This window comes from Saccostrea echinata, unplaced genomic scaffold (assembly GCF_033153115.1).
Source record: "Saccostrea echinata isolate AGI-Se365-2 ecotype Australia unplaced genomic scaffold, CSIRO_AGI_Sech_v1 ptg000020l, whole genome shotgun sequence".
NCBI lineage: Eukaryota > Metazoa > Mollusca > Bivalvia > Ostreida > Ostreidae > Saccostrea > Saccostrea echinata.
In genome coordinates, this window is record NW_026889769.1 from 1,139,103 (window position 1) to 1,167,079 (window position 27,977).

At 33.4% G+C, this 27,977-nt stretch overlaps 3 protein-coding genes and 1 long non-coding RNA gene across 4 annotated transcripts; 3 read left to right on the forward strand and 1 right to left on the reverse strand.

Moving 5' to 3' along the window:
- Positions 1-770: 770 nt before the first annotated feature.
- Positions 771-2,435, reverse strand: LOC133190036 (complement C1q-like protein 3). The gene is made up of 2 exons (XM_061325508.1): positions 2,294-2,435; positions 771-1,214 (listed from the first exon to the last, which is right to left on the reverse strand). The coding sequence occupies exons 1-2, from the start codon at positions 2,433-2,435 to the stop codon at positions 799-801; spliced, it is 558 nt and encodes a 185-aa protein (XP_061181492.1). The 3' UTR covers positions 771-798.
- Positions 2,436-5,422: 2,987 nt separating this feature from the next.
- On the forward strand, positions 5,423-6,920 carry LOC133190037 (uncharacterized). The gene is made up of 3 exons (XR_009721556.1): positions 5,423-5,486; positions 6,602-6,655; positions 6,848-6,920. It is a non-coding gene; the product is annotated as an uncharacterized LOC133190037 (long non-coding RNA).
- Positions 6,921-9,584: 2,664 nt separating this feature from the next.
- LOC133189818 (uncharacterized) lies at positions 9,585-10,843 on the forward strand. Its single transcript, XM_061325210.1, has 2 exons — positions 9,585-9,907; positions 10,069-10,843. Exons 1-2 carry the CDS (start codon positions 9,585-9,587, stop codon positions 10,841-10,843), a joined length of 1,098 nt encoding a protein of 365 aa, XP_061181194.1.
- A 5,743-nt stretch (positions 10,844-16,586) lies between these two features.
- Positions 16,587-26,429, forward strand: LOC133189878 (peroxisomal acyl-coenzyme A oxidase 1-like). Its single transcript, XM_061325280.1, has 14 exons — positions 16,587-16,785; positions 17,602-17,764; positions 18,017-18,177; positions 18,462-18,569; positions 18,768-18,887; positions 18,967-19,082; positions 19,937-20,106; positions 21,223-21,385; positions 22,197-22,387; positions 22,692-22,844; positions 23,238-23,343; positions 23,469-23,615; positions 25,347-25,553; positions 26,171-26,429. Exons 1-14 carry the CDS (start codon positions 16,662-16,664, stop codon positions 26,246-26,248), a joined length of 2,007 nt encoding a protein of 668 aa, XP_061181264.1. The 5' UTR covers positions 16,587-16,661; the 3' UTR covers positions 26,249-26,429.
- The last annotated feature ends 1,548 nt before the right edge of the window (positions 26,430-27,977 follow it).

Here is a 27,977-nt window from a genome sequence, read left to right on the forward strand (position 1 = left end):
TTGAAGTATTCACGTCTGATTCACACCACTTCTCGAATATGTTAACGTTGCTGTACAGTATTTAATCCTGAAGTTTCTCCTTCATAGCTGTTAATATTTCGTGAGAAGTAAAGAAAGAAGCTTGGTAGATCATTAACTAGAACCAGCTATATGTATCTTTGTGAGAATTTTTATGAAGTATAGGCATACATAGGCATGGTAAATAATTCAACTTCATATTTGTTGTTGGGAATATTTAAAACATGCTAAAAATTTTGCATTATGACCAAGATTTTTTTCTTACAGTAATAGTGGTAGTTATGAAATATAATGAAAAAAAGGATAGTGTTGCTAAAAGAATTAACGAATTATGCTGTCTTTTGGCTTTTATTCATATTTCATATTTACTGCTTTGCATGAGCTTTAACAAATATAGTCTTTTCAAGACAATACCTAAAAACTTAATTTTTAGGATAACAACCTTAGAAAAAAAATTACGAGACTGAACCATAGAATTCATATCAAAGTACGATGTAGTTCATATAAGCAACATCGTTATTTGTTGAATTAAAAACAACCTTTTCATTTTACCAAGTCAGTGTAGTTGATACACAGATTTTCATATTGATATTCATAAACGTGCATTTCATTCCACTGCTACTAATAATATCAATATACCATAGGATAATTACAATGATTATAATATGAATATAATATGGAGTCAATCCTCACTACAGAAGCACATATATTCATATTCTAATTTTAAAATGTGCGTTCTACACCCTATTGGTTTATTCATATCTTCCCCTTATTATTCAATTAAACTATTCTGAATCCAGAAAAACTTAGTCTCGTGTACTGGTTGCTCTCCAGAATGTCACCAGCGAAGGCTGTGCCAACACGAACTTTTACAATGTCTCCCTCCTTTACATTCAGAATGGTAAAGGTGGAAGAGGACGCTCTGTCATTGTGGTTCATTGCATCCGCCCATCCGATGTCCTTCACGATATCATTTTTGACGAGTTGCACTGAACAATGAGATTTGTCTTTAGCAACAGTTGTGATGTGGAATGCATAGACGCCATTTTCAGGTACAACAAAGTTTCCGCTTGTCACGTCATATCCATTTCCGATATTGGTTTCCACTCTGTCGTACACGAGTGTTTTGTTGACACGGAGAGAACTAATTTGCACACTACTTGACATGTAGGTATGAAAAGCAACTTGCATTTTCCCTAAAAATGGATATAAAATACACAATTATGTATTTTGGGGTGACTGTCTTTCAATTAAAAACACCAAAACATGTTTCATATCATTTGATAGCCACTGATTTTTAAACAAGAGCATTTTTCTTTGCGTGATCGCCAAAAAACATTAATTCAAATAACTGAACATACATGTATCTTAAATGATTAAAAATATCATCAATTCAATCGATACGCAACGCAATTTTACATGTAAGTAAACAAATTTTGCTATCGCTCAAATAATCATTGAAAACAGTCTACTATCTATAAGACCTAGCTGCAGAACTGTAGCGTTATAGTTTTATAGTTTAGTCTTTGACCATAACAGGTAAGGCAGGTAAAATATTTGAATATTGAAGATCTACAAGTTCTTGGCAATTTTGACCCACGCTCACCCCAGAGGACACGTATTTGGAAAAGCTGTTTGCTTATTATACATGTAATTGTATGAAAATTCGTCTGCTAGATGCGCAGGAGAATTTTTAAATAAAACAAAATACATATTTGTTTTAAATTGGTGCTTTAGTTTCAGAGAAGTTATAAAATATTTAAGGATTTACTAATGGAAACTGTCAAAAATAGATACAGGGTAGCATAGTATTGTGTTCAGATAACTTATCTGAGTAACTCAGGTGATCAAAAATGTTTAATAATTGCAACCAAAAAAAAACAACAACAACAACAACAAACAAACCAAAAAAAAAAAATCAGAAGTAGGAGTGGAAACGACATTCAACTCTCTTTGAAAAAAAAAAACGAAAAAAAAAGAAAAACAGAAGCAGGAGTGAGTGGAAACGTCATTCAACTCTCTCTAAAATTCTGGCAATTTTGATAGCATTGAAATAACTTTAATGTTTTGGGAAAAAAATATTGCCTTTATATGACTCAGTATTTAAAAAAAATAATACTAGTGTATAGTATAATTGATAGTAAAGTGTTTTATTTTTTACTTAAAAGGCCCCTAATTGCATGTACTTGGAATATTAATCAGAATGAGCAGATAATTTAAAAATTATATCAAAATGTTTGACAAAAGGAATATATACTATTCAAAAGATATTCACCTAACTGACTAAGTCTGCTCCCACTCCGCTGTGCGCACAGACTACAAATCGTGTCCTCCATTTCTTCTCTGTCACACGATTCCTCGGCCATAGAGGAAGCCAAAAACAGGAATAAACCAAGCAACAAACATTGCAACTTCATCGTTAAAAGCAAGACAGAAATCTTGGTATAGTATTCAATTGGGCTTATTTTGCCGAAATGCGAAGTTAGAAAGAGACCCATTGAGTTTTATACTGCATTCGTCGTCTTCATCCAGAAAATAAAAAAAAAGTTCAGGATTTTTTTCTCTCTCTATCAGTTGTTTTGGGGGATGAAGGGGCATAACGTGATAAACAAAAATCTGAACAGTTAAAACAACCAAAGACAAGTTCAGTTCATGATGGCATCTGCATGGGATGATTTTCTTTGATAAAGATGTTATATACCGGTAAACATGTTTATAAGTACAGCTATTTATAAGAACCAGGCAGAAGTAAAAATAAATGATTCATGATAGTAATAGTTTTTTTTTTTTAATTAACACAATTTTATTAAAAAACATCAAAATAAATGTTTTAATACAAATATAAATGGGTTTTTTGCATAGATAATTAAAAATTGAATTTTATAAATGCCCTACTGTGCTGAAACAATCAGTAGTATCCTTTAGAGGGTGCTTATATGTGCTGGCGATTTTTTTTTTAAAAAATCCTACATGTTTAATGAATTTGAATTATAAGCCTTTGAAGAGCTTCTATAACAGAATATAAATCAATCGAAAAACCCATGGGTTATTTTAATTATGAATAAATATTATGATAATAAAACATGAAACTTCATGAAATTTTAGTTATCTCCCTTGACACTCTTCTGTGAAGGAGTCGAAAAGGCTGCATTTCACTCTTCTGTTAAGAAGGTGAGGATTTATGAAAAATGAATTGTTGCAGTCCATTTTTGAAGTTTTGTTGATTCTCATATATACTTAGGACAGGTAAAGCAAAATATTCCAACAAAAATAGGACTTTTATATGGAAAACCACCTTTCCTGCAGTTTTTCTTCTTTTTTGTCTGAGAAAAACAAGTGTGGAGCTTCACCTTATTACCCAAATGAAGACAGTTTGATTCTCATAAAAAACTGTAATAAAGACATTAAAAACTACCTAAAATCATTGAACATCGGAGATATACCTTCTGAGGGGCACTTAATATGCCTTCGAGCTGGTATTTTTACACTAGCAGGGGATTATTCTATCTGTCCCTTCCACCGATACTCCCTTGGTGTAAGATGGAAGAAGAAAACATCCTGCTCACACCCAAGTCACACTCACCATTCAACAGGTCTGGGCGGCCTCCGTTTTTGGAGGATAGCTAAATTCAATATGGCGGCCAAAATTTTTACCATATATGGAAACCGCGTTGCATTGTGGGATAGTTTATCCTCCGATTTAAGAGGATAACACAGGTAATTTTCAAACACCCCGTACCTACCTTTAATCAAAAAGTGCAAGCACCAGAGTACATGCAAATAAAAGTTCAAACATTAAACTATCGATTGTATGTGGCGATTTGAGATTCTATGTCTAGATATTTTGCAATTTGTTTTCAAAGTTAGCACTTTTTGCGCTCCATTATTACTGAATATTTCTTGTTATTTTGTTTTATTTTTTATGATTTTTCCCTATTTAGACAATTAAAAGTCTTTAATATTTCTTTTATTTTTTTCTTTTAATTCAAAAAAAAGGAAACACAAAAGGAAATGCATTTTAAGCGTATTTAAAACGCAGAATATACTCTGCCTTATAATTTAAGCAAATAAAAGTACAAATGGATTGAATGAATAATTATAAAAAATAAATAAATAATTTGAATAGCATAAGTAAATAAAATAAATAATTTGACATGTTTACTAAGAAATTAACATATATTCATACAGCCATGTATATACACAAACAAATAAAATATTACAAAGTGATGTGCTTATTAATAAGAATTATTAAATGAAAGAAATGATAAATTATTGAACTTAATTTTTCAAAAAAAAATTGTTTATCAAAATTTCTTAACTGCTTATCACATAATTACGGTACTGGAAAATCAGCGTGGTTATAATTAACCTCAGTCACAGGCAGGTAAGTGCAATATTTGTTTTCCAAGCTGTATTCCGAATAACTGATTGACGGCAATTAAAAAATATAGTTATAGTAATTTAATATCTGGAATTATCCATCATCATATAAAATTGTACCTTTTATTTGTTTTGATTTCGAAATCAGCGTACGGTTCATAAATGCAAGAGTTGCTGTTATTTGTTTGGTTAAGAGTTAACTGCCCTTAGTTTTGAAAATTCCGGTAGGTGGCAAGACCGCTATCCTCTGTTTTCAGAGGATAAAATCTATCCTCCAAAAACAGAGGCCGCCTAGACCTGTTCAAAGGCCAAAGCAGAGGTTGGGAGGAGCATCATGCTATCTATGTCACGGCACCTCCATACAGTGTATGGAAGTGTTGTTCCTGTCGGCTCAGGTATTACATTTAGAATTGCATCCCTTGTAGACTAAACCTTTAAGAACAGTACCTGTGATCATACACCTATTCAATAGGCTATTGTTTGTTCACATTCTCTGTCATCGTCGGAACCACAGGTTTTCTCTCCGTTACACTACATTCAATATGTAGTGTAACGGAGAGAAAACCCGTGGGTTCCGATGATGATTCTCTGTAAAAATTATTGTGTTTAATTTTAAAATACTGGTATTTGATATATAATAAAGCTAGTCTTTGATAATTCTAGTAGCTTCATGCTGTACACGTGGTATATAACTTATACATGTATGTACTACATGTACATACGACAAAACAAAACATACCCTTTTTCATGCCACACCGTGTATCAGATCTCATTGACAACCATTATCAGCATAGGGTCATACTGTTGTCTCAGGCTGATACAAGGTGCGATATGAAATATATCAAATATAATTCATAAAACAATGAATTATTTTTTTATATAATTAATTATAAATGTATGAACTTTTTTACCCCCCCCCCCTCGAAATTTTATGATTATTTTACGTTTTTTGTTTATTGACTGGGTAATTTTTATTTTCAGCAGATATATATTTTACATGTAACTCTAGATGTCTGTTACATTTCATTTAAATAGGTTTATGCAGTAAATGCAGAAAAAGTATCAGTGATGAAATGAAATCATGTGAGGTAAGATTTACACAAGGCATCTTTTTCAAGGCGTTCTCCATTTAAGTACTAAATAAAGTCTGCAGGGTAAAAAATATCTGAGTTTAAATAATTTAAACTCCCTTGGTTCATATGGAGGGTGATCATGTTTAAAAATCTATACACGTATAAATTCACAATTTGTTAGATGGAAAATTTGTGTATCAATCCATTTTTCTACATATGAAATTAATTGATCTGAAACTTTTATCTCAAACACTGTACATTGCAATTCTTAATGTTTCCCTTTTTACATGTCATATGTTGTTTCTTAAATTCTGAACTGTCAAATTTTTAGTAAGTTATCATTCATGAAAATTCAATCATCAATCACTGTATTTTATACACATTCATACTATAAAATTGTATCTGATGATAAACAAATTAAATTTACAAGTGTCAGTACGTCAACTACCCCTGCACGTTCATCTATGCCAAGCCTTGAATTCAGCACATTGGAATATAACAGATGTCTAATACATGTAAATGGTACATCTACTAGTTATAAATATTGTGCCTCCCAAGTACACTGCTTAGTTTTAAGCATTCACTTAAAATTTACTTAATAATCACATTGCAGTAACATTCATAGATTTGAAGTCATATATTCAACAATTTTCAAAATAAGCATAGAATGTGGAGATATCATGCTGTGTTTGTTTCTATCATTGTTTATTTTTATTATAAGATGGAGTGTGTCAAAGAGAAAATTCATATGAGAGTGGATGTACAATGTATACCATTAATCTGACCCTACCCATATACATACAGATCATCCTCATCATCATACAAAACATAAATCTATTAATCTTGATTACCAATGATGTCCATTTTATCTGTTTATGTAACTGCATGATACTTGAAGGAAATATAATGGAATGAGAATTACTTATCTGAATCAGTTGGGGAGAGGATTATCTAAGTATTTGGAACTTCTGTCTAATACCTTTGACATGAACTGTCAATGAAATATGTTTCATTATTCAAATATTTAATTTATTTAGGATATATTTATCAGTTTAAAAGCATTAAGTCATTTAACTATGTACCATTCTTTCGTAAAATGACATAAACATAGTATAATGATATATTTTCAGTGTTGTCAAAAAGTACCTTCTAACTGCAAAATGACCCTGAATGACACAGCGGAGGTAATGTTAATTAAAATACAGGATTTTTTACAAAGTAAAATATTTATCAATTTACTCTCAATTTACATCTCAATATTCAAACATTAATGCATATGTACTTTATATTTCCATGTAAAATGCTGATGACTTGGCATTCATTTGAAATGGTTCTAATATCTTTATTATCTATCATCATAATAAACGTTTTTTCAGCAATTCAGGAGCCTCCGGCCAAGGGCAGAGAATTATGATGAAAATTGCCATTCAGAGACTTTGTCACAGGTATTTATTTTGAAGATTGATTCTCTGCAAAAGGGGCTGCTGGTCTCTATTTTTTTTTTGAGGATAATTTTTTGATGTAGTTTAACTATGTAAATTTTCATTTGGAAGCTGCCCCCCCCCCCCCATTTCTGTATGTTACAGTGGATCGCTGGCAAATTCCAGCATTTAAAAAAAATGTAAGGAATAGAAAAAGGTACAACAACCCTCCTCTCCCTCCTCTCCACCCAATAGAATTTTTAGCTCTACTGGTCAGAGACCAGAAGAGCCTATGCGATAGTAAGGTGTCCGTCGTCTGTCTGTCTATATGTAAACAATTTTTCAAAACGCTACTCCTCGTACAGTTTTGGTCTGATTTAAAACTTGGCACACAAGTAGACTACACAAAGATACATAATTCAATGCATCATTTTTTGATTTCGATGAACGGTGTTTCCGTGGTTACTAAAAATAGAAATATCTGTGAAATTCCTTAAAACGCAATTACTCCTACAGTTTTAGTCTGATTTAAATATAACTTGGCATACAAGTAGACTACACTAAGATACATAATTTGATGAATTGGTTTTTGATTTTGATGAATGGTTTTGCCATGGTTACTTAACATAGAAATTTTTTGTAAAACTCTTTTTAAACATTACTCCGGCTACAGTTTTGGTCTGATTTCAATCAAATCTGGCACACAATTAGACTACACTATGATACATGATAGTTTATATCAGATTTTGATTTTAGTAAATGGTGTTTCCATGGTTACTAAAAATAGAAATTTCTGTGAAATACTTTCAAAACACTACTCCTCCTACAGTTTTTCCTTGATTTCAATATAACTTGGCACACAAGTAGACTACATTAAGATACATAATTCTATTTATTACTGCTTGTTGTAAAGTTTCAAATCCAAGTGCTACTTTTCCTTTGTTATATGTACAGACCAGTAGAGCTACAGTCTCATACCAGACCTCTGGTTTATTTTAAACAGTAGTGTATTTTTTAAAATTTAATTCTATTTAATAAGTATTATTTTACTTTTCATTTTTTTAGACCCCCCTCCCCCCTCCGTCTTTGAATTGAAACATTGTTACGGGCTTGCACCCGTCCATCAGTCTGTCAGATCATCTGCTTTTTTCAGTGCAACTCCTATGAAACTACTTACTCAAAAGAATTTCATAAAACTTTGTATTAATTATATAAGGACATTATGTGTAGACATCTGAGAAGATGTGAATATTCTGATTCATTTTTTTTAAGCTCACCTGGCTGAGCTGAAGGCTCAAGTGAGCTTTCTGATTAAAATTTGTCCATTGCCTGTCATCGTCATCATTGTCATCAACTTTTTACAATTTCGTCTTCATCTCCAGAACCACTGGGCCAATTTCAACCAAACATGGCACACAGTGTCCTTGATTAAAGGGAATTCACTCTTGTTCAAATGAAGGGCCACACCCTCTTTCAAGGGGAGAAAATAAAGAAAAGTAAAAATTGTGTGGGATCATTTAAAAATCTTCTTCTCTTCAAGAACCACTGGGCCAGTAAGGATAAAAATTATGTGAAAGCTTTCTGACATAGTGTAAATTCAGTTTTTTTCACATCATGCACCCGGTGGTAGGGTGTGGCCACAATGGGCAATCAAAGTTTTATATAGAAATTCATGGAAAATTATCTTTAAAAATCTTTTCTCAGGAAGTCATGATTAGTCATATTCATAAAAAATCATCCACAGATAGTGTAGATTCAAGTTTGTTTGAATCATTACCTTTGGGACTCGCCAGAGACTACAATGGGTGATGTGAAACAAGCTTTACCACCCAAGAGACCATAAAAAAGTAACACATATGTTCTTCATGAAACAATGAAAAACACTAATTGTTTTGAAAAAAGAATAGGATTTATTTTCCATGAATGATTTCAAATTTTAAATTTTGTATTTCTAGACAGACGAATCAACCACCTGCAGTTTGTCACGGGAATCAAATTGGAGCACCACTTTAGAGGGTCATATACATCTAACTGATGGAATAGATAACCTCAACAAAGCTCTTACATCTCTAAGTGGTGGCCAAATGAGTCCAATTAAGTATCAGCTGCAAACACCCTTGAATGAAGTACAAGCCAGCACAAGGAGATATTTGAAAAGGAAGGCTACAGATGCAGTGCACACGATTCTAGATCAGATGGCCCCTGGACAATCGAGAGAACTACTTGGATTACTCCTAGAAAAAAACCATCCGGAGGAGAATGAACAAAATACTAAAACGGAACTTGAAATAACAGATTCAATTCTACAACTCTACTGTGAGGCTGAAAATAATGCCCTTAAGCGTCAACTCCTGTCTCTCTTATCTTTACCAAATGCACACAGTAAATCTGAACTCCAGAAACTTATTCCTGGACTAACAAAGTGGGAAATTGATCAAAGTCGATTGCATGCAGCATCTCATGGAGCAGGCACCTTACCAGTCAGTGTGGGACCAGCTATTAGACACCGCATGAATAGAGAAAAACTGGAACATGCATTGTCATTTTTTTAGATCCCAAATTCTTTCAAATTTGTTCATATGGAACAAGAGATCTGCATTGTGACAATGGAAAGACAATCACAATACCACAGGTAGTGAGAACAACCTGTCATTCTTCTTTACTAAGTATGTATAAATCATACTGCTCTGAAATGGATTTTGTTCCATTATCTGATTCCACATTGTACAAAATTATGTCTACCTGCTCTGCTAGTAAAAGAACGAGCTTATGTGGTCTTGATAACATTGCCACTGATGGTGCAGCAGCCATTGATGACCTAATACACATGTGTGAGCATTTAAAAGAATTAGGATCTGAAATAAACACAGTTACCAGTTTAACCTCTGATTTAAAAAATCTAAAGATGTACTTGAAATCAGAGTATAAATTTAGTGTGGGACTGTCCCGTGGATGCCAAGATCACTGTATCAAATTCGCTCTTAGCCATCCAAGCAATGTCTTGCTGCAAGAAGAGTGTGATCATTTACATGAGGAACACTGTAGAAAATGCGACATCCTTGAAGAAATAAGCAGTGCCTTTTTTGACGAACTCCAGAAAGTCAGATGTAAGTTTTTAATAGAAAATTTCTGTAAAACTGTTTATCTTTGCATGGGTTTCTATAAATTTTAAACAGTTTCAATGTGAGCATTGGTATGAAGATAAAGAGAAAAGATGTCTTGAAATCTGAACAACTTGACACAGGACTCATCATACTGTCAGACTTTGAAGAGCCACCAACCAAGTATGGTATGATCTCCTCTCAGAGAAAAGAAAACTGTTCAGATCCACACAGACCCGAAACCAGGATTTTCCACTGTTCCGAATTAGGCTGTAATCAGCAGTTCTCCTCTTATGAGCTTCTGAAAGAACATATGGATCTAGATCGACATGTGCAAGAAAAAACCTCTACATTCGATGAAATTCGACATCTTTGGTCAGAGACATGTCATTCAAATTTGTTCAAGTCTAAACAGTTGCATCAAATAGGTGCAGAGTACCACTCCTTGGAAGATTCCAATTTATCAGGAAAAAAGCTTCCACAAGGATGGGCACTAAAAATAGCAAGAAAATTTGCTCGCTTCTCTACCAGAGTAAAAGAATTTCTCCAAAGAGTGTATCATGAAGGTGAAGAATCTGGAAGGAAAGCAATTCCGATTGAAGTAGCTCAGCGTATGAGATCTCTGAGAGATAGCAATGGTGAGAAGTTTTTCAGTTCTGAGGAATGGCTGCAGCCTTCTCAAATTAACTCTTATTTTGGTAGACTTTCTCTGAATGGAAAGGCCAGTGGTTTCAAGGAGGAACTAGAGAATGATGAACACCTGAGAGAAATCTTGCAGTCAATAGAAGAGGAAGAAGAAAGAGAAAACATAAGAAATACACTTTTGTTTGAGAATAGCAGCACTGTGTGATGTGAATGATATAACTGCATACAGGTAAAGAGAGAAATCTTGCAGTCAATAGAAGAGGAAGAAGAAAGAGAAAACATAAGAAATACACTTTTGTTTGAGAATAGCAGCACTGTGTGATGTGAATGATATAACTGCATACAGGTAAAGACGTCTGTATATTGATATTGTTAGCATTTTAGGGAATATACATGTATATTATGTGTCTGTGCATGTGCAAAAAATATTCATAAATTTTATGATGTTTAAACTTTTTGTACCAATCAAATAATTTATTGTTTGAAGGTTTTTTTCAAGTTTGTCATGGTAACAATTTGTGATGCTGCATAAGGTCATTCCAAGTTTTTTCTCTGTTTAGCATCCACCCATCTTTCAAAAACTTACCTACCTATTTACAAAAAAATGCGGTCTAAAATTAACCACAAATTTTAAAGTTGGAAAAATGATGCATTTAAAGGATATGATATATTAATCTATTTTTCTCATTGAATTATTCTGTAGGAAAATCAATGTTTTAAATGATTATTATATACCTAATTTGACAGATTATAGAAAATATATAAAGAAATTGACAGAATTCAAAGGTTTGTACCAAAAGAATCAATTTCAGGACTCCTGCTTTTGTTTTTTTTTTCTGATCTTCATTTTTGAAACCAAAGCACATGAGGATGCTAAACATATAAAAAACTTTGGATGGCCTAAAACTTTGAAAAACAAATTTTGTAAAGCTTGAATTCAGAAGAAAAAGGCAATTTTTTGTACAAAGTTTGATTTTAGGGAAACATAATTGTTTAAGCATGTAGCTTTGTTTGATTTTGGAAGGGGAAAAAAATTATGTCCAAATAAATAAAAGACTCAATGAATTTTTTGTTTTAAAAACAATGTTATAGCATAAATTTATTAAGTTTATTGCAATGAATAGATATTAACAACTACTATGATAACAAAAATATTTGTTTAAAAAAGTAGTTCTGGTACAGAAAAAAGATGATGTGTTCTTTTATTTAAAAAAAAAAAGATTCATCAAAAATCATGTTTGTTATATATGGTTATCAAACATTGCTTTATATATATTTAAAAGTAAATTATAGTCCATTGTCATGGTAACCAAAGATTGTTTTTGACATATATAATGATTATTTAAGATGAATTTTTAATTATGCTTATTTAAATGTGCTAGGTGACATATACAGCAGTTATTCTTTTTTCTGGCATTGTATGGATATATCTTTGTTATTTTCAATAAAAATGCATTTTAGACATATTCCGTTGCCATGGTAGCAAATTATCTATAAAACTAATTGGTTTAACTTAATTTTGCAATATATAAGATGTGTACTCCCTATTTTATATTCCCAAAATTCTTGCATAAGTGGTATATCTTCATTAACATACAACAAAAATGAGATGGTTTATGCTTTTTTTGTCAAAAAATGATTTTTTTCGGGAGATTTTGTTGCCATGGTAACAAAATATATTAAGAAAACCCATGGGTTTTATTTAATTTTTTAATTGTTCATAATGTGCACTTTCTAACATATATAATCAGAATTTCTGAATTTGTGGGATTTTTTCATAATATTCTGTTAAAATGTGCAAGATTTTAAGAAAAAATGTAAAAGGTGAATTTCATGAAACACAGCAAAATGAACTCAAATTTAACACTTTTTAGAAATGATGAACAATTTTAACAATATGGTAATAATTGAATATTTTTTATGTTACTTCCTGGGAAAAAAGATTCATTTGTGTTATTTTCATCGAAGAAGCACTGTTCCTTCATTAAATTATAGCTAAATTGACCAGTTTTGCTATTTGTTGCTTGCTAGCCTTTTACTATAACATGGCGTCTGGTTTCCATGGCAACAAAGGTTGGCCAATAAAATCATAGCATCCAATGACGTTCCATTGGTCCATAAAGCAACATATCCAAATTTCCAAAAAATCTGAGATGGTCATGAATCACCCCCTGCCTGGTTCTTACAAATAGCTGTACTTAAAGATAAAGTAAAGACATGGGAATTGATTTCCAGAATAACAGATGAGAAAATATTCAGATATAGGCTTTTCTGTGTGATTTCCAGTGTTTTATTTTTCTTAAAACAAATTTCATTATTGCATTTCATTTAAATCGTGGCATTCTTTTCCGTTAAGATATGTTTTTTCAAAGCTAGTACACAAAGTGATCAAAATATTTGAAACAACATGATAAATTTTCCTGACGCCTGTTGATATTGTTAATACTCTTGTATTATCAACTGATTTGTCAATATCCTGTATCGTTTTAAAAGTGTTCGCACGAAAAGCATTCTCTAGCGTAAACTCAATATGCAGGTGATAATTGTATATTGAAGCATAAATAAGGGAAGTTGATGACAGGAAATTCATAACGTTTATCTAAAAATTAATCTGTCTGTTTGCCATCAATATTTTCTCTAGTAGAACATTTAAATATAAAGCTGATATGACTCTCCAGTATAGGCATGAGAATTCAAATTCAATTTGGTTGTTGGGAACATTAAAATATTTGAAATTGGCATATGTTTTTGAAGAATTCCTTCCTTAAAAAGGGACAGTTGGGTGTACGTTGGATTACCACTTGTAGAATAAATTCAGGTTCCTCTGAATACTTAGCAATCAGCCCTACAAACAAAGAATATGTTGTTACCTGCTTTGTCAGCTGGAACCAGTACATATTGATCATGTAATCTATCTACTTCTTTTTCATTTCTGAATTATTGAATAAAAGAAGAATAAATGGTTTTTAATTTGCCCCTCAACCGTTTAACACAATATTTGAACATACATCTTATACTTTTAATTTATTCTGACCAAGTTTTACGGGATGAACTGTCCGTCAAATTCTAATTCTGGGCCAACCGTGAGTTGTCCTCTTATTGTTGAACCCAGATTCATAAAACCTCCAATAAGCCAACACGCGTTATAGTTTTAGTACTTTTATATAGAATCAGCATGGAATATACTTTTACATGAGCTTGGGATGTATCAGCACCGAAGGTCTGATTCCAACTGACTAAAAATTTTAACAACAAAACATACATACTGAACAAAGATAGGACAAAATAAAAGGATTAACAAAAAGTATAAAGAAATCAATTATCAAACAATTATTGAGCGACTGGTGACATTTTAGCGGCATGTATATAATAGAATTAAAGTAGATGAAAGATTCAGTGACAATAAATATAAACAGAAGTCAATTAGGAGATTAACTGTCCATGTCAGACTGCCTCAGGTAGGATTAAAGCTGTGCGGAATTTATAGAATTTATCACATTTGCCAAAATATACGAAAAGTTTTTATAACAATTTACACATAGTACGAAAAGTTAATTTACACAGTAATTTATAATTAGTCCGAAAAGTCGTATTTTACACCGTAACACATGCTCCGCCTTCGCGTAAAACACGTCCTCGTGTTTTGAATGTTCTTTCAATGAAACTGGTCTCTTCTTGGTCTTCCTTGACGTCTCCGTGGTTGATATCGTTGTTTATTTTCCACAAACAAGGCGAGCAAATGATCCTTTTCATCTTCCAATATTCGGATGGTCTGTAGCAGGGCGTTGTTTTCTTCCCTTAACTGTTTGGTTGTTTTCTCAGCTTCTGCCTGAATTTGCATTACATACTGATTATGTTCCTTTCCGATCTCGTTCAATTTCCTCTGCATCAAGTCCATAATCACTCTGTCACCGTGCGCGCCGTCTTCCAGTTTGCGAATTTTCTCACGATAGATGTTATCATTAGAATTGTTAGATTGTTCTTGCATCTTCTTTTTCATAACCATATTTTGATTTTGAAGCTTTTTGATTTCAGATTCGGCTTTTGTTAATTCGGCCGTCAAACTCCTTTTCTCTTTATTTGCATTGCATATTTGAATTTTTAGATTTTTCAGCTCAGTTCGTAGAACACACGAATTATCACATATTGAACGAAACTGACTGTCCCGAAGAGAACTGAATGGCAATTCTCGCAGAATTCGTTTATTTTCGAGATACTTGCACAGTCGTTTCATGTCTCGAGCGTTTTTCCTGCTAACAACCGGTCCCTTGTCTTCACTTTTTGGCTTTGTTTCTTTAATCCGTGTGAAGCACATCCTAGAATAATGTCCAATTCTTTGACATCTGTAGCACTTTTGGTTAAACGCGAAACATAAAACGTTAGGATGCACGTTTCCACACCTTCCGCACACTGGGTGCTGACATGAAGGGAAGTTGAACTTCTTCTGTCTCCACTGCGGTCGGAAAGAATATTCCATTGCTGGTCCTAACACGTGTACGTCTGCTTCATGTGTATCAGCACTGTCAAAACCGGGGGAAACTCGCTGTTTAGCTATTGTAGAGGTCCAGGATCTGACTACTACAAAATATATGTAGCAGCCCCGGGTGTCGTTACCCTTAGGTTTCTCACACCAAGTTTTACGGGATGAACTGTCCGTCAAATTCTAATTCTGGGCCAACCGTGAGTTGTCCTCTTATTGTTGAACCCAGATTCATAAAACCTCCAATAAGCCAACACGCGTTATAGTTTTAGTACTTTTATATAGAATCAGCATGGAATATACTTTTACATGAGCTTGGGATGTATCAGCACCGAAGGTCTGATTCCAACTGACTAAAAATTTTAACAACAAAACATACATACTGAACAAAGATAGGACAAAATAAAAGGATTAACAAAAAGTATAAAGAAATCAATTATCAAACAATTATTGAGCGACTGGTGACATTTTAGCGGCATGTATATAATAGAATTAAAGTAGATGAAAGATTCAGTGACAATAAATATAAACAGAAGTCAATTAGGAGATTAACTGTCCATGTCAGACTGCCTCAGGTAGGATTAAAGCTGTGCGGAATTTATAGAATTTATCACATTTGCCAAAATATACGAAAAGTTTTTATAACAATTTACACATAGTACGAAAAGTTAATTTACACAGTAATTTATAATTAGTCCGAAAAGTCGTATTTTACACCGTAACACAAGTATCAAGGTCTTCTGCCTTATATCTTACCCATTGTCTTGCATATTCGTCGACATAATTGATAATATTTATGAATTTTGTCGCCAGATGAAAAATCAGGGTTCCTTAAATTCTGGTCCTGATTTAAGGTCCTTATTGCAGTACTACTGCAGTACTAGTATTCAAAATTAATATTCCGCATTTGCAGGTCCCTAAGTATTTTGCTTCTAGTAATATGGGAATTTGCTATTGTCTGGAATCTTTCTCCGAACAGGCTTGAAAGAGTCACCAAGCGAGTGGCCAATTACTCAAATACCTTCATTTATGTCATGCATTGAAACGGGTTTTTTTTCTCTATAAACGCATTGTAAATATTTTAGAAAACCGTATCAAATACGTACATCTAAAAAAAAAAAATAATAACTCAATTCATTTACGCGTAAATGCTTTTTTCAATTGAACTATTTTGGCGTTATAGAGCATGTCAAGATATTTGAGTTTTTAGTGCCTAAACAATGAAGTCAATCTCAAAATTTTGAGCGCCACCTCTTCGTTCTTATCTTATTTCTACACAGGGTACCATCACCACTTGCAAAAGAAACCTTTCTTAGTACCAAATTTCTGTATCAATTAATTACTTTTTCGTTGCAAAAAGAATTAAAACAATATCATTTTTTTATTTTAAAAATACAAAAAAGTTTAACTCTGAAATTGGCCTACATGACCTAGGTGACGCTTTTTAAGATATGTTATCATAAATAGGAAAGTCCTAATTTCTAACCTACCTGCATGTTTATCTACCTAAGGACACCCGGGTCAGATAATCCTATCCCCCAACATGTCCTCGTCAACAATAAACCCAGACCTAGCCCGGGAGAGGGCTGGAGCCACATTTGACTGTGAAGAGGTGACCAACTTTTTATACCGTGGACCCGATAATGTACGCAAACGTCGTTATTTACGTAAGTCCCAGGAAAATTTTGTATAGAAAATCGTGAATTTGATGTATTAGTGTATGTTTCTGCATGTGAAATGAAACAAAAAAATGCAACAAATGTAATGCAATATACAGAATCGCTACGAATGTATCCATAGCATTCAGTTAAGCACTTTGTACTTGACTTTGTTACAAAATCTGAATTTACAATTTCTATTCCATTAATACGTGCTGGTGCATTTGAATTTGATTCACTTAGCTGATTTGCATAAAAATGGGCAAAGGCGGATCCAGGAAAGGAGGGGAACTATAACTCCATAACTGGTTAAAGAAAATTTTCACACACACACACACACACACACACACCCTCACACACACATCCTTGTGACTTTACTTGGGATTGGGTCCAAAGCTACTGCATTATACAAATCTAATAACTTTAAAAATCTACCGATGACCTTGATCTACTTCAAATTTGGCACATTTTGTGAAAAAAATTATATAGCACAATTATAAACTTGGTTAATTTTCCACCTACGTGTCTATGTCCAAAACGTTGAATTTTTTAATAGCAGTTCCTCAACCGACTAGTCAGAAGATATGGTCTTACATTGCTCATCAGTTTCATTATATAAAAGATGAAGTTACAGTCACATGTTTCTGTTTAATATGTATGTACATAATATGTACATACATATATCACAGAATCATGCTTCTTATTAACGTAAAAGATCAATAACATGATTATATTTTTGTTTCGAAAATATTGTATGACAAAAAATTTCATTTTACCTCATGTGTGTTGTGTTAAACTACGAGTGTTCTTCTTATCATACAACAGACAATGCAGCCATTCAAGACCCAGTACTTAGTGGAGCCAAACCCTGGGCTTTCCAAGACAGGAATGAACAATACGAGACAGCTTTGTGGAAACATATTTACATATTGAAAAAATTAGAAGAAATGGGCGTCACCGATCCTGCAGAGAGATTTTACTTCACAGAGTATGTGAAAATATATTTAATACAAATTGTTTCACAACAAGTCAAACTATTTACACCAAAAAAACCTGTATTTATTTTGAAATAATTAATAATCATGTTTTTATAAATTGTGAATTTTGTTCTTATCAAAACAAAACAATAGCTAGAAAGAGTATTCAATATGCAAATATTACGAAAACAACAAAAATATTGGATTAAATTATTCTATTTTTGTCTGCACAAAAAGCCAAAGAAAGATTCCTTGATTTTAAGGGCTGGAGCTCCCCAGGAGTATAGTCCCCTTTCATTGCATACGGGCATGTTTATACCATCCATTGAGAAACAAGGGACAAAAGAACAAATAGAGAAATGGCTCCCTCTCGCAAGAAGTCTTCAACTGATTGGAACCTACGCTCAAACAGAAATGGGTCATGGTATTGAAAAAAACAACTCTCAATGCAATCAAGAATCGTTGTACATTAATGTTGAAGATCTTCATTATCATTATTAGTTAACTTTACTATAATAAATTGATCATGCAGAAAATAAACTTAATTTCGAAAACATTCTAAGTAGAAAATATGCACATAAATGCACATCTAAATTATATACATGTATTACAGAATATGTCATATTGACCAAACGCGCAAATCGAATCGAAAAAGGGTAAAAATAATGTTTGCTTAAAATAAATTAATAACTTTATAGTAAATTTTAGGTACCTTTATTAGAGGACTTGAAACAACAGCTACGTATGATCCTTCTAAACAAGAGTTTGTGCTGAACTCTCCAACTGTGACGTCCATGAAGTATTGGCCAGGAGGATGTAAGGTTCTACAGTATTATATTACAGGGGTCTGACATGCGATATACCCCTCTACATCCATGCTTTTAAAGTATCAGATGTAAATAAGTATGCCTATATTGTGTAGTGCGACGGGTGTTTATGAATGAAAGTGTTTGAAAACCTGCTAATTTTGCCTCTCAGTACTAGTCATATGTGGTATTTTTCATGATCATTCAGTGGGGAAAACGTCCAATTGCTGCCTGGTAATGGCCCAACTGATTACCAAGGGGAAAAGGGAAGGCATTCATCTGTTTTTTGTTCAGCTTAGAGATATGAAAACACACCAACTTTTACCAGGTAACATATATTACACCAGCACTTAAAAATTAATCTTTACATGACGTTTAACTAAAATTTTCTGAACTTGTATTTGTAGGGGTAGAATCGGGGGACATTGGAACAAAATTTGGATTTGGAACAAACGACAATGGGTACCTAAAGCTGACCAATGTCAGAATTCCCAGAGATAACATGCTAATGCGATATGCTAAGGTTAACACTTGCTAAGCATCATGTAACTTGTAGAAAAAACATGTCTGTATTTCGCTTAAGCTTCTACTGAATATCCAAAAAATCAACGTTTTACACCTAAGATTGAACTGTATGGACGGAACAGAAACTGGCTTCGGGGCCATAAAACTTAGAAGAGCTCAATTTTGATCTAAGGATCACTTTTCCTCTGTAATTTCCTTTGGCAAAAGTGAGACTGAGATTGAAAGTGGGCTCGTCTAAATTGTATGGCCCCAGAGCCAGAATGGTATTGAAAACTTTGAACCAATTTACCAAATATTAATTTTTCGAAGTGTTAACCCTACTGAGCAACTTCTAAGGATTTAATTCAAAGGGAAACCCAGAAAAAGGGAACATTCAAATATCCTTTGACCACAGTTTAAGCATTAAAAAAAACTCATCACAAACAAAGGGAATCAACTATCACTCGGTAACAACATAACCATTCCCGCTTCAAATAGATCACATGATGATTTTCAGGCTACATAAAATGTAATTTGATTCAAGAAACGAAGTCTTCCGTTGATATACATAGAATTCAATTTTCCTTATTTTCATTACTTTGATTCCATAGATAGCTTTTGTCGTTGTGTTTTATTCATTTGCCGATATATACTACAGCTTATTTGCTGAACTGCGTACTTTCTACAGTAGTCTTCACTATAGTAAACGTCACTGTTTTCAGTCTTAACAATATAACGTAAAGAGAATGACATTATATGCGAACACTCTCTCAAAAGAGCAGTTATGTGTTTTTCAAGATTGAAATCCAAACTTCGATAATTTTTTATTTGTTTTTCCTACTTAATATAGGACTAGTTTTTCTATCTATGCAGGTTCTTGAGGATGGAACGTTTAAGCAACCAGCCAATCAGAGAATAGGATACGGGACGATGGTTTATGTCCGGGCTCGGATTGTTACTAACAGTGCCCGTGGGTTAGCCCAGGCATGTGTGATTGCAATTCGTTACAGCGCTGTGCGTCGCCAAACTGAAGTTTCTCCAGGGTAAATTAATTTTGGTTTCAGTATTATATTCTCCTCAATTTTGTTGCTACGTAATATGCTTGTCCTCCCATATGTATAATTACTATATCTGTTTGTTGGTCACAAAATCAAACGTGGGCCATAACTTTGAAACCTTGACGGGAAACATTTTTACTTAAGTGTGTTGTTAATTCACTAACAGAGAGGTGTATCATTTTCTACACAAGGTCAAATCTCAAAAGTAAAGTCAATGTGAGCAATGAGATGTTGAAAGGTATTCGGGCCATAACTTTTGAACCATGACTGGGTTGGACTTTTAGAATGCTTTTTACCCGTGACCTAAAGATAATCTATCTTAATACTTTATATCACAAAGGTCAAGTTCACTGAACAATTTGATCTGGAAATCATCTTGCGTAATTATGGAGACATTAATCTAATCAATTGATATTTGAAATTATAGAGCTGATGTAATATTTCACGCCATCCTCGCTTTATAGGTCTGTAAATCACTGGTCAAAAAGAAATTAGGATATACGGACTAAATGGCTACAGATCCACCTACTGAAAAAAAATGGGTCGAGATTTATGTCTCTGAACTTAAGCTGTAATCTAAAAATGTTACTGACGTCTCTATATGAGTGAAAAATTCTCGAACGGGATGTAAAACAACATACAATAAATCACAATAAATCAATCAATCAAAATGTTACTAACCGTGTATTCCTATTATTCTCCATATTTTTTTAAGATCATATACAACAAACATTCCCCAAAAACGTTGTTTAAAGCCCTCCTGTGCATGAAATTGAGATCATGAAAAATTTCTACTATTTTGGGTGGGATTACAATTCTCTCCATTTTCATATACTACTGTGATATTACAGTATGAGTCCAACGTTTTAAGAAAGATCATATTTATGTAAACTTTTTCGGAACAAGAAGGCATTATTTTGTATATTAAATTATCTTTTTATACTGTGAATTGCTTTTGGTGGTATCATATCACCCAATGTCTGGTGAATTAATGTCCTATAACTTCTTGTTAAATGATTGAATGTTAATAATTTGAATTGTGTAACTGATTAATTTTGGTAATTTTGATAATTCTAACAGAATCTGATTAAATTTTTACAGAGGAAGTGAAGCACAGATTATCGATTACCAAACTCAGCAGTACAAATTATTCCCTCTTGTTTCCACTGCTTATGCTATGTATTTAACTGGTAAATATGCTGAAGATTACTACGAGGAAATAGCATCGGAAATAGAAGCTGGAAACCTAGATTCCTTAAATCAGGTATGCATGTATCATTGTGACATTTTCACGATGATACCATCTTCATATCCCTCCATCTTACACCCCAGTCACTAGCAACTTTAGGATTTGTTTTGTTGTAATGAATTTTCGGATTGGACCTAACATGTCACATGCCAAGCAATTTTTTGTACATCAGCATCCGCTTAAACTTGGACATACATCGTCCTTCGCTTGACCAGCGTCCGTTATGAGTAACAAGACTGATTGATTGTTTTGTTCGGCAGATCACTGGTTTCTAAACATCGGCCGGCGTATACAAATTGGATTGGAGTCTCCTGAAAGTGTTGACATGGTCACCTTGAAAACGGGTCTTAAGGTGGCCCAAACTGCAACCCATTGATAGGTTATATTTGCCAACAAGGTCATTATAAAAGCCATAGAACCTACATGTGTACGAAATGCTGCCTTTAAATGAGGTTGTTGAATTCCCTGTAATATCAATTTATCTGTCAGTAGCCTGCCTCGATTTAAAAATTGATCGTATTCAGAGCATGAGTATGGAATAAGTATGGAAACCATATGCGTTTTTATAGCGAAATATTACTACATAAATAAGAAAAATCGACGGTGGAAAAGCTGAAATCATCTCATAAGATAACAATCAACAAAACTCTATATCTGTTAATGGAAAGAAAATGACGGACTATCGTAGCTACCATACACTTAATGTACATGTTCTTTACAACAATGGGAAATGGTGCATCGAATCACTGTAACTTTTATTTTTGGAATTCTATTACTCTTCCTCAATTCAAGATTTAAAAGAAATTTTAAATTGTTTATTGTCTAGCTGCATGCTGTGTGCGCGGGCTTGAAGGCGTTCAGCACGTGGAACTGCACAGCAGGAATAGAAACGTGTCGTTTATGTTGCGGGGGACATGGGTATTCCCACGCCAGCGGTCTGCCAAAGCTGTACGTCTTTTATACGCCCGGTTGTACATACGAAGGAGAGAATAATGTTATGATGCTTCAAGTTGCAAGGTGTGTTTTCAAAAATAATTATAGATACTACATAGTTTATCACAGAATCTGCAATGTACCCTTACATCATGTAGTGTAGTGTATCCAGAGAGTGATATATCATATGAATTTAGGTTTCATTTTATCCATTTGATAAACTTAACAAATGTATAGATGACTCCCAGTTATCCCTTGGTATGCAAAACATCGCATTCTTTATCATTTCTTTTAATTTTTTTGTCACTTGACTTCGCACTGGAAAAAGTCTCCATCATGTTTCGGATATTTCTGAATATATAATCATGATATCTTCATGATATTTCAGATTCTTGATGAAAATCTACCCTGATATAAAGAAAGGAGTACCTGTTCATAAATTTGTAGAGTATTTAGGAGCTGATCTTAATCAGAAATCTTGCATGACGAAGGAGGTGGCCCTCAACTGTCTCGTTAAAGCTTACGAGCATCGGGCAGCTAGGTGAGTTAAATTTCTGTCCTGTGAAAAAAAAGACGTCTGAAAAAAATCTAAATTATGCTTACTCAGGTCGTGTAATATTTATCAATAAATATGCATGTATAACTATGTGCATTGGAGGGACATTTTATTTCTTATAGATTTCAGTGTTTTAACGATAGCATAGTAGAGCAGCATGTGAAGAATAAATGACCCGCCCCTTTCAACACATACACAAGATAACTAATTAATGTAAAGCAAAAATATCAACTTTACATATTTATACCAGGTTTCCTTACAAAACTCCATTCCTATATTTTCATTTACACCATCCAAAAAAGTTATACGAGCTATTTTGTGTATACTTAGTAGTTCAGTATCTGTCAGTATTTATCTCATTTAAATGTCTTCTTGTAGATTGGTTTCAGAGGCTGCTCTTTACATTGAGAAGTTTGAAAGATCGGGGATATCTCGTCAGGAAGCGTGGAATGCATCGACTGTTGTTCTTACATGGGCTGCAAAGGTTCTAATACTAACAGTCTATAAATAGTTAATTATTAAACAATGATGTTTGTTGAGCAATTGCAATGGATAAATACAATTTATCGAGTGACTGAGCTTATTTTCATTCCGAGTTTCATTTTCTAGGCTTACTGTCATACTTTTGTCGTCCAAACGTTTTCTCACATTGTAAGTAATGCTAATGTAGACAAGACGACAAAAGATGTCCTGATGGCTCTCTGTAGGCTTTATGCGGTTCATGGAGTCGTCGAGAATCTTGGAGAATTTATTCAGGTAAAATGTACATGTATACCGGAACATAACAAAATTTGTCACTTTCATCATATTACTCAAAATCACCATTTTGCAAATTCGGTGAGCAATATATAGACACTGTTTGCAAATACAATCCAATCTTTCGTTAGGTCCAATGTTATTTGTTTTTAAAAGACAAATTGTTAGGCTACACCCGCGCAGTGAGTTTTTTTTATATTGATCGGATACACAGAGTAGTCCGTAGACTATTTGATATAAAAGTATTGACCACTATTTTTATACTGAATTTTCAACAGATTACTCTGCTTACATGATCAAAACTAAAGTCTCAACGCAGATGTCACAGATCGACAGGGGTACTTACTTCTCCATAGCACCTGATCCCAAATCCGATGTTTTCAGAGGCCCGTGTTTGCTCTGCTCTCGATTTGTACTTTTAAATTGGACACTTAAGCGCATGATTACTGTTGTAATCTCGTCTAAATTTCTTCCAAGAAACTGATGAAAAAACTGATTTAAAGTACCATGTCTGGTCATTGTTAAGAAGTACATGTAGTCAAACTGAAAAGGTAAAAATAACGTACAGTCATCCATATCATAAATCATATAAGAAATACGAATCATGAACAGGGTAAACACATGGTTACCTGGTAACATCAGAAGTGGGATCTGGTGCCTAAAAGGAGTACGCATTCCTTATCGACCGTTCCTGAGCTCGTTGTATTGCTCAGTTAAACGTAGTAATCAAAATCGTATAAAAACAATGGCGTAATAACTGGTAGGTATCATTTCAGTCAAAATACGACCTAAGTATAGGTTGCAAACAAGTTTATTATAATGACAATAGAATTTGTGAAGTGTTGGTTTTAATGAGATTGTTGAAAGTCCTTTAACAGCAACTTATTTGTCTGAAGCCAATCTCGGTTTAAAAATTGATCGTTGTCAGAATATAAGAGTATAAAAACAGGTCAGCTAGTAAAGGCACCCGATAAGGACAATCGAAATTTCAGCAGATTGTTGGAAGACCTGGCATCCAAAGACTATATAGATATTGTGAAAGAGGAACTCCAGTATCTTCAGAGGGAGAAAGACAAGAACTCTTATCGGAGGACTTTGTTTTAGATGGTCAATATCTAGGCACATAGCGTTTGTTTATAGGATGCAACAGTTGGGGAATATCTGTAGGGACTTATAGTATAGTGGAATTAATGCAAGACTGACCTTTTTATGATTAGAATGTTACTAATGTGTACAGCATCTATATCTTTGTTGAGAAGTTTATGCTTAAGGAGCCCACTTATTTATTTACTATATCTTCCTTAGCACGTGGCACTTTGGAGAGCTGTAATGGGCAACATCTATCTTCACAAACACTAGCCTGTATTCCATGATGAAGAATTCAAGTATGGGCTTTAGCTTCTTCGAATAGTCCATTAAATAATGTAGCATCTAAGTCAAAAGGTTTAATAACTTATTCTACCCTCAAAAACCAAAGTCAATACCAAGTGCAGCCGGGTTGGCAATGGTTTTCGAGGGGTGAAAAATATTCATATCATATTTGAATATTTTGGACCAAATTTGTCAGGAAAGAATTCAAACTTTGGAATATGGCTGTTCATAGCCATGTCCTGGTCTTGGGGTTAACATGTACTATCACCAAGTCACTGTGTCATGTTTAAGCGTTAAATTAGGTGGTGTGGACAAAGTTCTGTTTATGCTCCAAAACATCTATTTTCATTTTCTTTGCAGGATGGATATTTTGGCCCTCTGCAAGTCTCCATTCTTCAGAACAAACTTGCAGACCTTTTGGCTGAGATCAGACCCAATGCCGTTGCCCTAGTGGACGCATTTGATTATCCCGACAAAATTTTGGATAGCTGTTTAGGCCGGTATGATGGCCAAGTGTACCGGGCTTTATACGAATACGCCAAAAGTTCCCCTCTCAATAACAAAGAGGTACTCATTTTGATGTCATATGAATATAAGATCTCTCATGGTTTGTGGTTGGATATGTTTTTGTGTTTTCTATCCCCGAGCATTGGCCAGGGGATAGAAAACATACAACGAGTTGAATGAAAAAAAATCAGATCCTAGCACAAGCCATGGGAGACTCTTTTTATCGCGTTTTACACACAGTTTTTACATGTTTTACCATGTTCTTCAGAGATGAACTCACTTTATTTGACTTCACCACTTTCACGCAAAACGATTGTAATATCACATCTGTTGATTTGAAAACGATATCATATGACCGTATCAACTGTACATAAAGGAGTAAACATGCGATAAATAACAATGTACGTTTGAAGTTAGAAATTTCAGTTTGACACACGTGATGGACATCATGTTATCCGGGCCTTTTGACCTGTAAAATACATGTATTAATAATTAATAATTATAAATAACATCATCATTATTTATGTCTTTGGTTTGGCGGAGAGAGAAAAAAGACGAAATTCAATTATTTTGCAAGATGGTAAATCATATATATATATATATCAATTCGTGCATATTATATTGTTACCCTTGAGTACATTTTTTCCTTTAAATTTTAGACAAATGTACTTTAACAGGTTTTGGATTCTTATCACAATTACATCAAACCCGCACAAACTGGACGAAGTGAACGACATCCAATGGCTAGACTATAAGTTCAAGCAGAGATCCAAAAGTGATAAAATCTGTTCTCATTCCTAATAAAAATAATTCACTCCATTAAGGAATTATCGAAATGTCACCGATGTTTCTGACTATTAAATTATTCATATGACAGTTTATTCAGAGCAATATTTATGAATATATAAAAAATGGAAATGTAACAATAAATGTTTTGTTTTTTAAATGTTCTCGTTGCTTGTATGTTTGAATATATGAATACAATAATGTAATAATATTTTTAGATAATAAAATTATTAAGTAACTTTGAATTTGAAAATCTCTCTTTTTTGTGTGATGAAATATCTATTTTTTAACTTAATAATGCATGTATTAAAGTAAATGTAGATGCATAAGAATCCAAAGAAAACAGTTTATATTTTGCTATGGGAAATTGGAACCCCCAAATTTCTTTCCGAACAGAACAGAAAGTAGAAGGTGCACAATGACACAATGTAATAAATATTGTGTGCAAGTCTCGTTAATTTCTATTCTGTCGTATAGGAAGAGTTGCAAATAAGAAATGGGAACCCCAACTATGATGGAAAGAATGACAGTGCCCATGTTTTGTTATCGGAAACCCCAAATGCGTGTCCGATCGAAACGTAAAATAGAAGATGCACAATGCCGCTATGTAATAAAGATTTGGTGAAAGTTTCATTAAATTGCATTTAGTGGTGTATAAGAGGAATTGCAGATAAGGGATGGCTCCCCCAAAATGTTACAGACTAAAGGACGTGCGGACGGTCACCCCCAATTACAACATACCCACCACTTTTTCAAGTGGGGGAGGGGATTTAAAAATCGTTTTAAAATATCACAGACAACTTTTTATTGTTATGTTGTTTGTTTATCAGAATGTTGAAATTTCAAGCTTTTTTCAATGTCATTAATTATTGGTACCACTAAGTCTTTCATGACATAGATTTTCCTTTGCATATTTTTTGCCTTTAGACTAACAAAGATGAATCCTAATTTTTATCAGTAAAAAGCATTCGTTAATTTACTTTCTTTGGTAAATTCTATTAAATGTTCGGATTAACATTGATGTCAATGGTGTGGCCATTTTCGTGACTTTTTTCCTAAATCAAAAATTTGTCTTTTCACGTGCAACGCGTGACATATGCAGAGGTAGTCTTACAATTAATTATGCAGATATTCCAGTGAAATATACGTTTAAAAGTTTTGATTTTTATTTTTAATAAGAAAGTTAACATTGCTTTTGAAAAGTACTGGTATGATGTAAATACCGTCGCAACAAACTCGAATATAGACAGAAAAATTGTTATTTACCAGCACTATTTGAACTAAAGAACACCAATAAGGAAATCTACTCAGCAAGAGATGTATTGAAACATTACACTTCAGAGATTGCGAGATCAGAATTAATATACATTCTCTACATATTATCAATATATTCGAGAAGTGGTGTAAATCAGATGTGGATTCTTAAAAATTCCAAGGAAATTTTAGAAAGTTTGAAATCACAAAATATTACCAAAATCAATAACATCAAATCTTACGACCTTTCAACTATATGTACAACCATCCCCCACGATAAATCAAAGGCCAGACCTTTTGACATAGTAGACAGCTGCTATTTCAATAAAAATGGAACTCGTAAATTAACTTATCTCGTCATTTTCAAAATTATTTTGTTAAAAAACATTCTGATTGTACACACAAGTACTCTGAAGTTTGATATTAAAAAGATGCTTGAATTTC

Bases quoted from the DNA above. Each gene is read 5' to 3' on its own strand.
- LOC133190036 (XM_061325508.1), bottom strand. From the start codon at position 2,435: ATGAAGTTGCAATGTTTGTTGCTTGGTTTATTCCTGTTTTTGGCTTCC. The intron at 1,215-2,293 runs GTGAATATCTTT...ATCCATTTTTAG, and splicing joins GAGCAGACTTAGTCAGTTAG to GGAAAATGCAAGTTGCTTTT.
- LOC133189878 (XM_061325280.1), top strand. From the start codon at position 16,662: ATGTCCTCGTCAACAATAAACCCAGACCTAGCCCGGGAGAGGGCTGGA. The intron at 18,570-18,767 runs GTAAGGTTCTAC...ATGATCATTCAG, and splicing joins GAAGTATTGGCCAGGAGGAT to TGGGGAAAACGTCCAATTGC. The intron at 22,388-22,691 runs GTGTGTTTTCAA...ATGATATTTCAG, and splicing joins ATGATGCTTCAAGTTGCAAG to ATTCTTGATGAAAATCTACC.
- LOC133189818 (XM_061325210.1), top strand. From the start codon at position 9,585: ATGGATTTTGTTCCATTATCTGATTCCACATTGTACAAAATTATGTCT. The intron at 9,908-10,068 runs GTGTGATCATTT...AATTTTAAACAG, and splicing joins AATGTCTTGCTGCAAGAAGA to TTTCAATGTGAGCATTGGTA.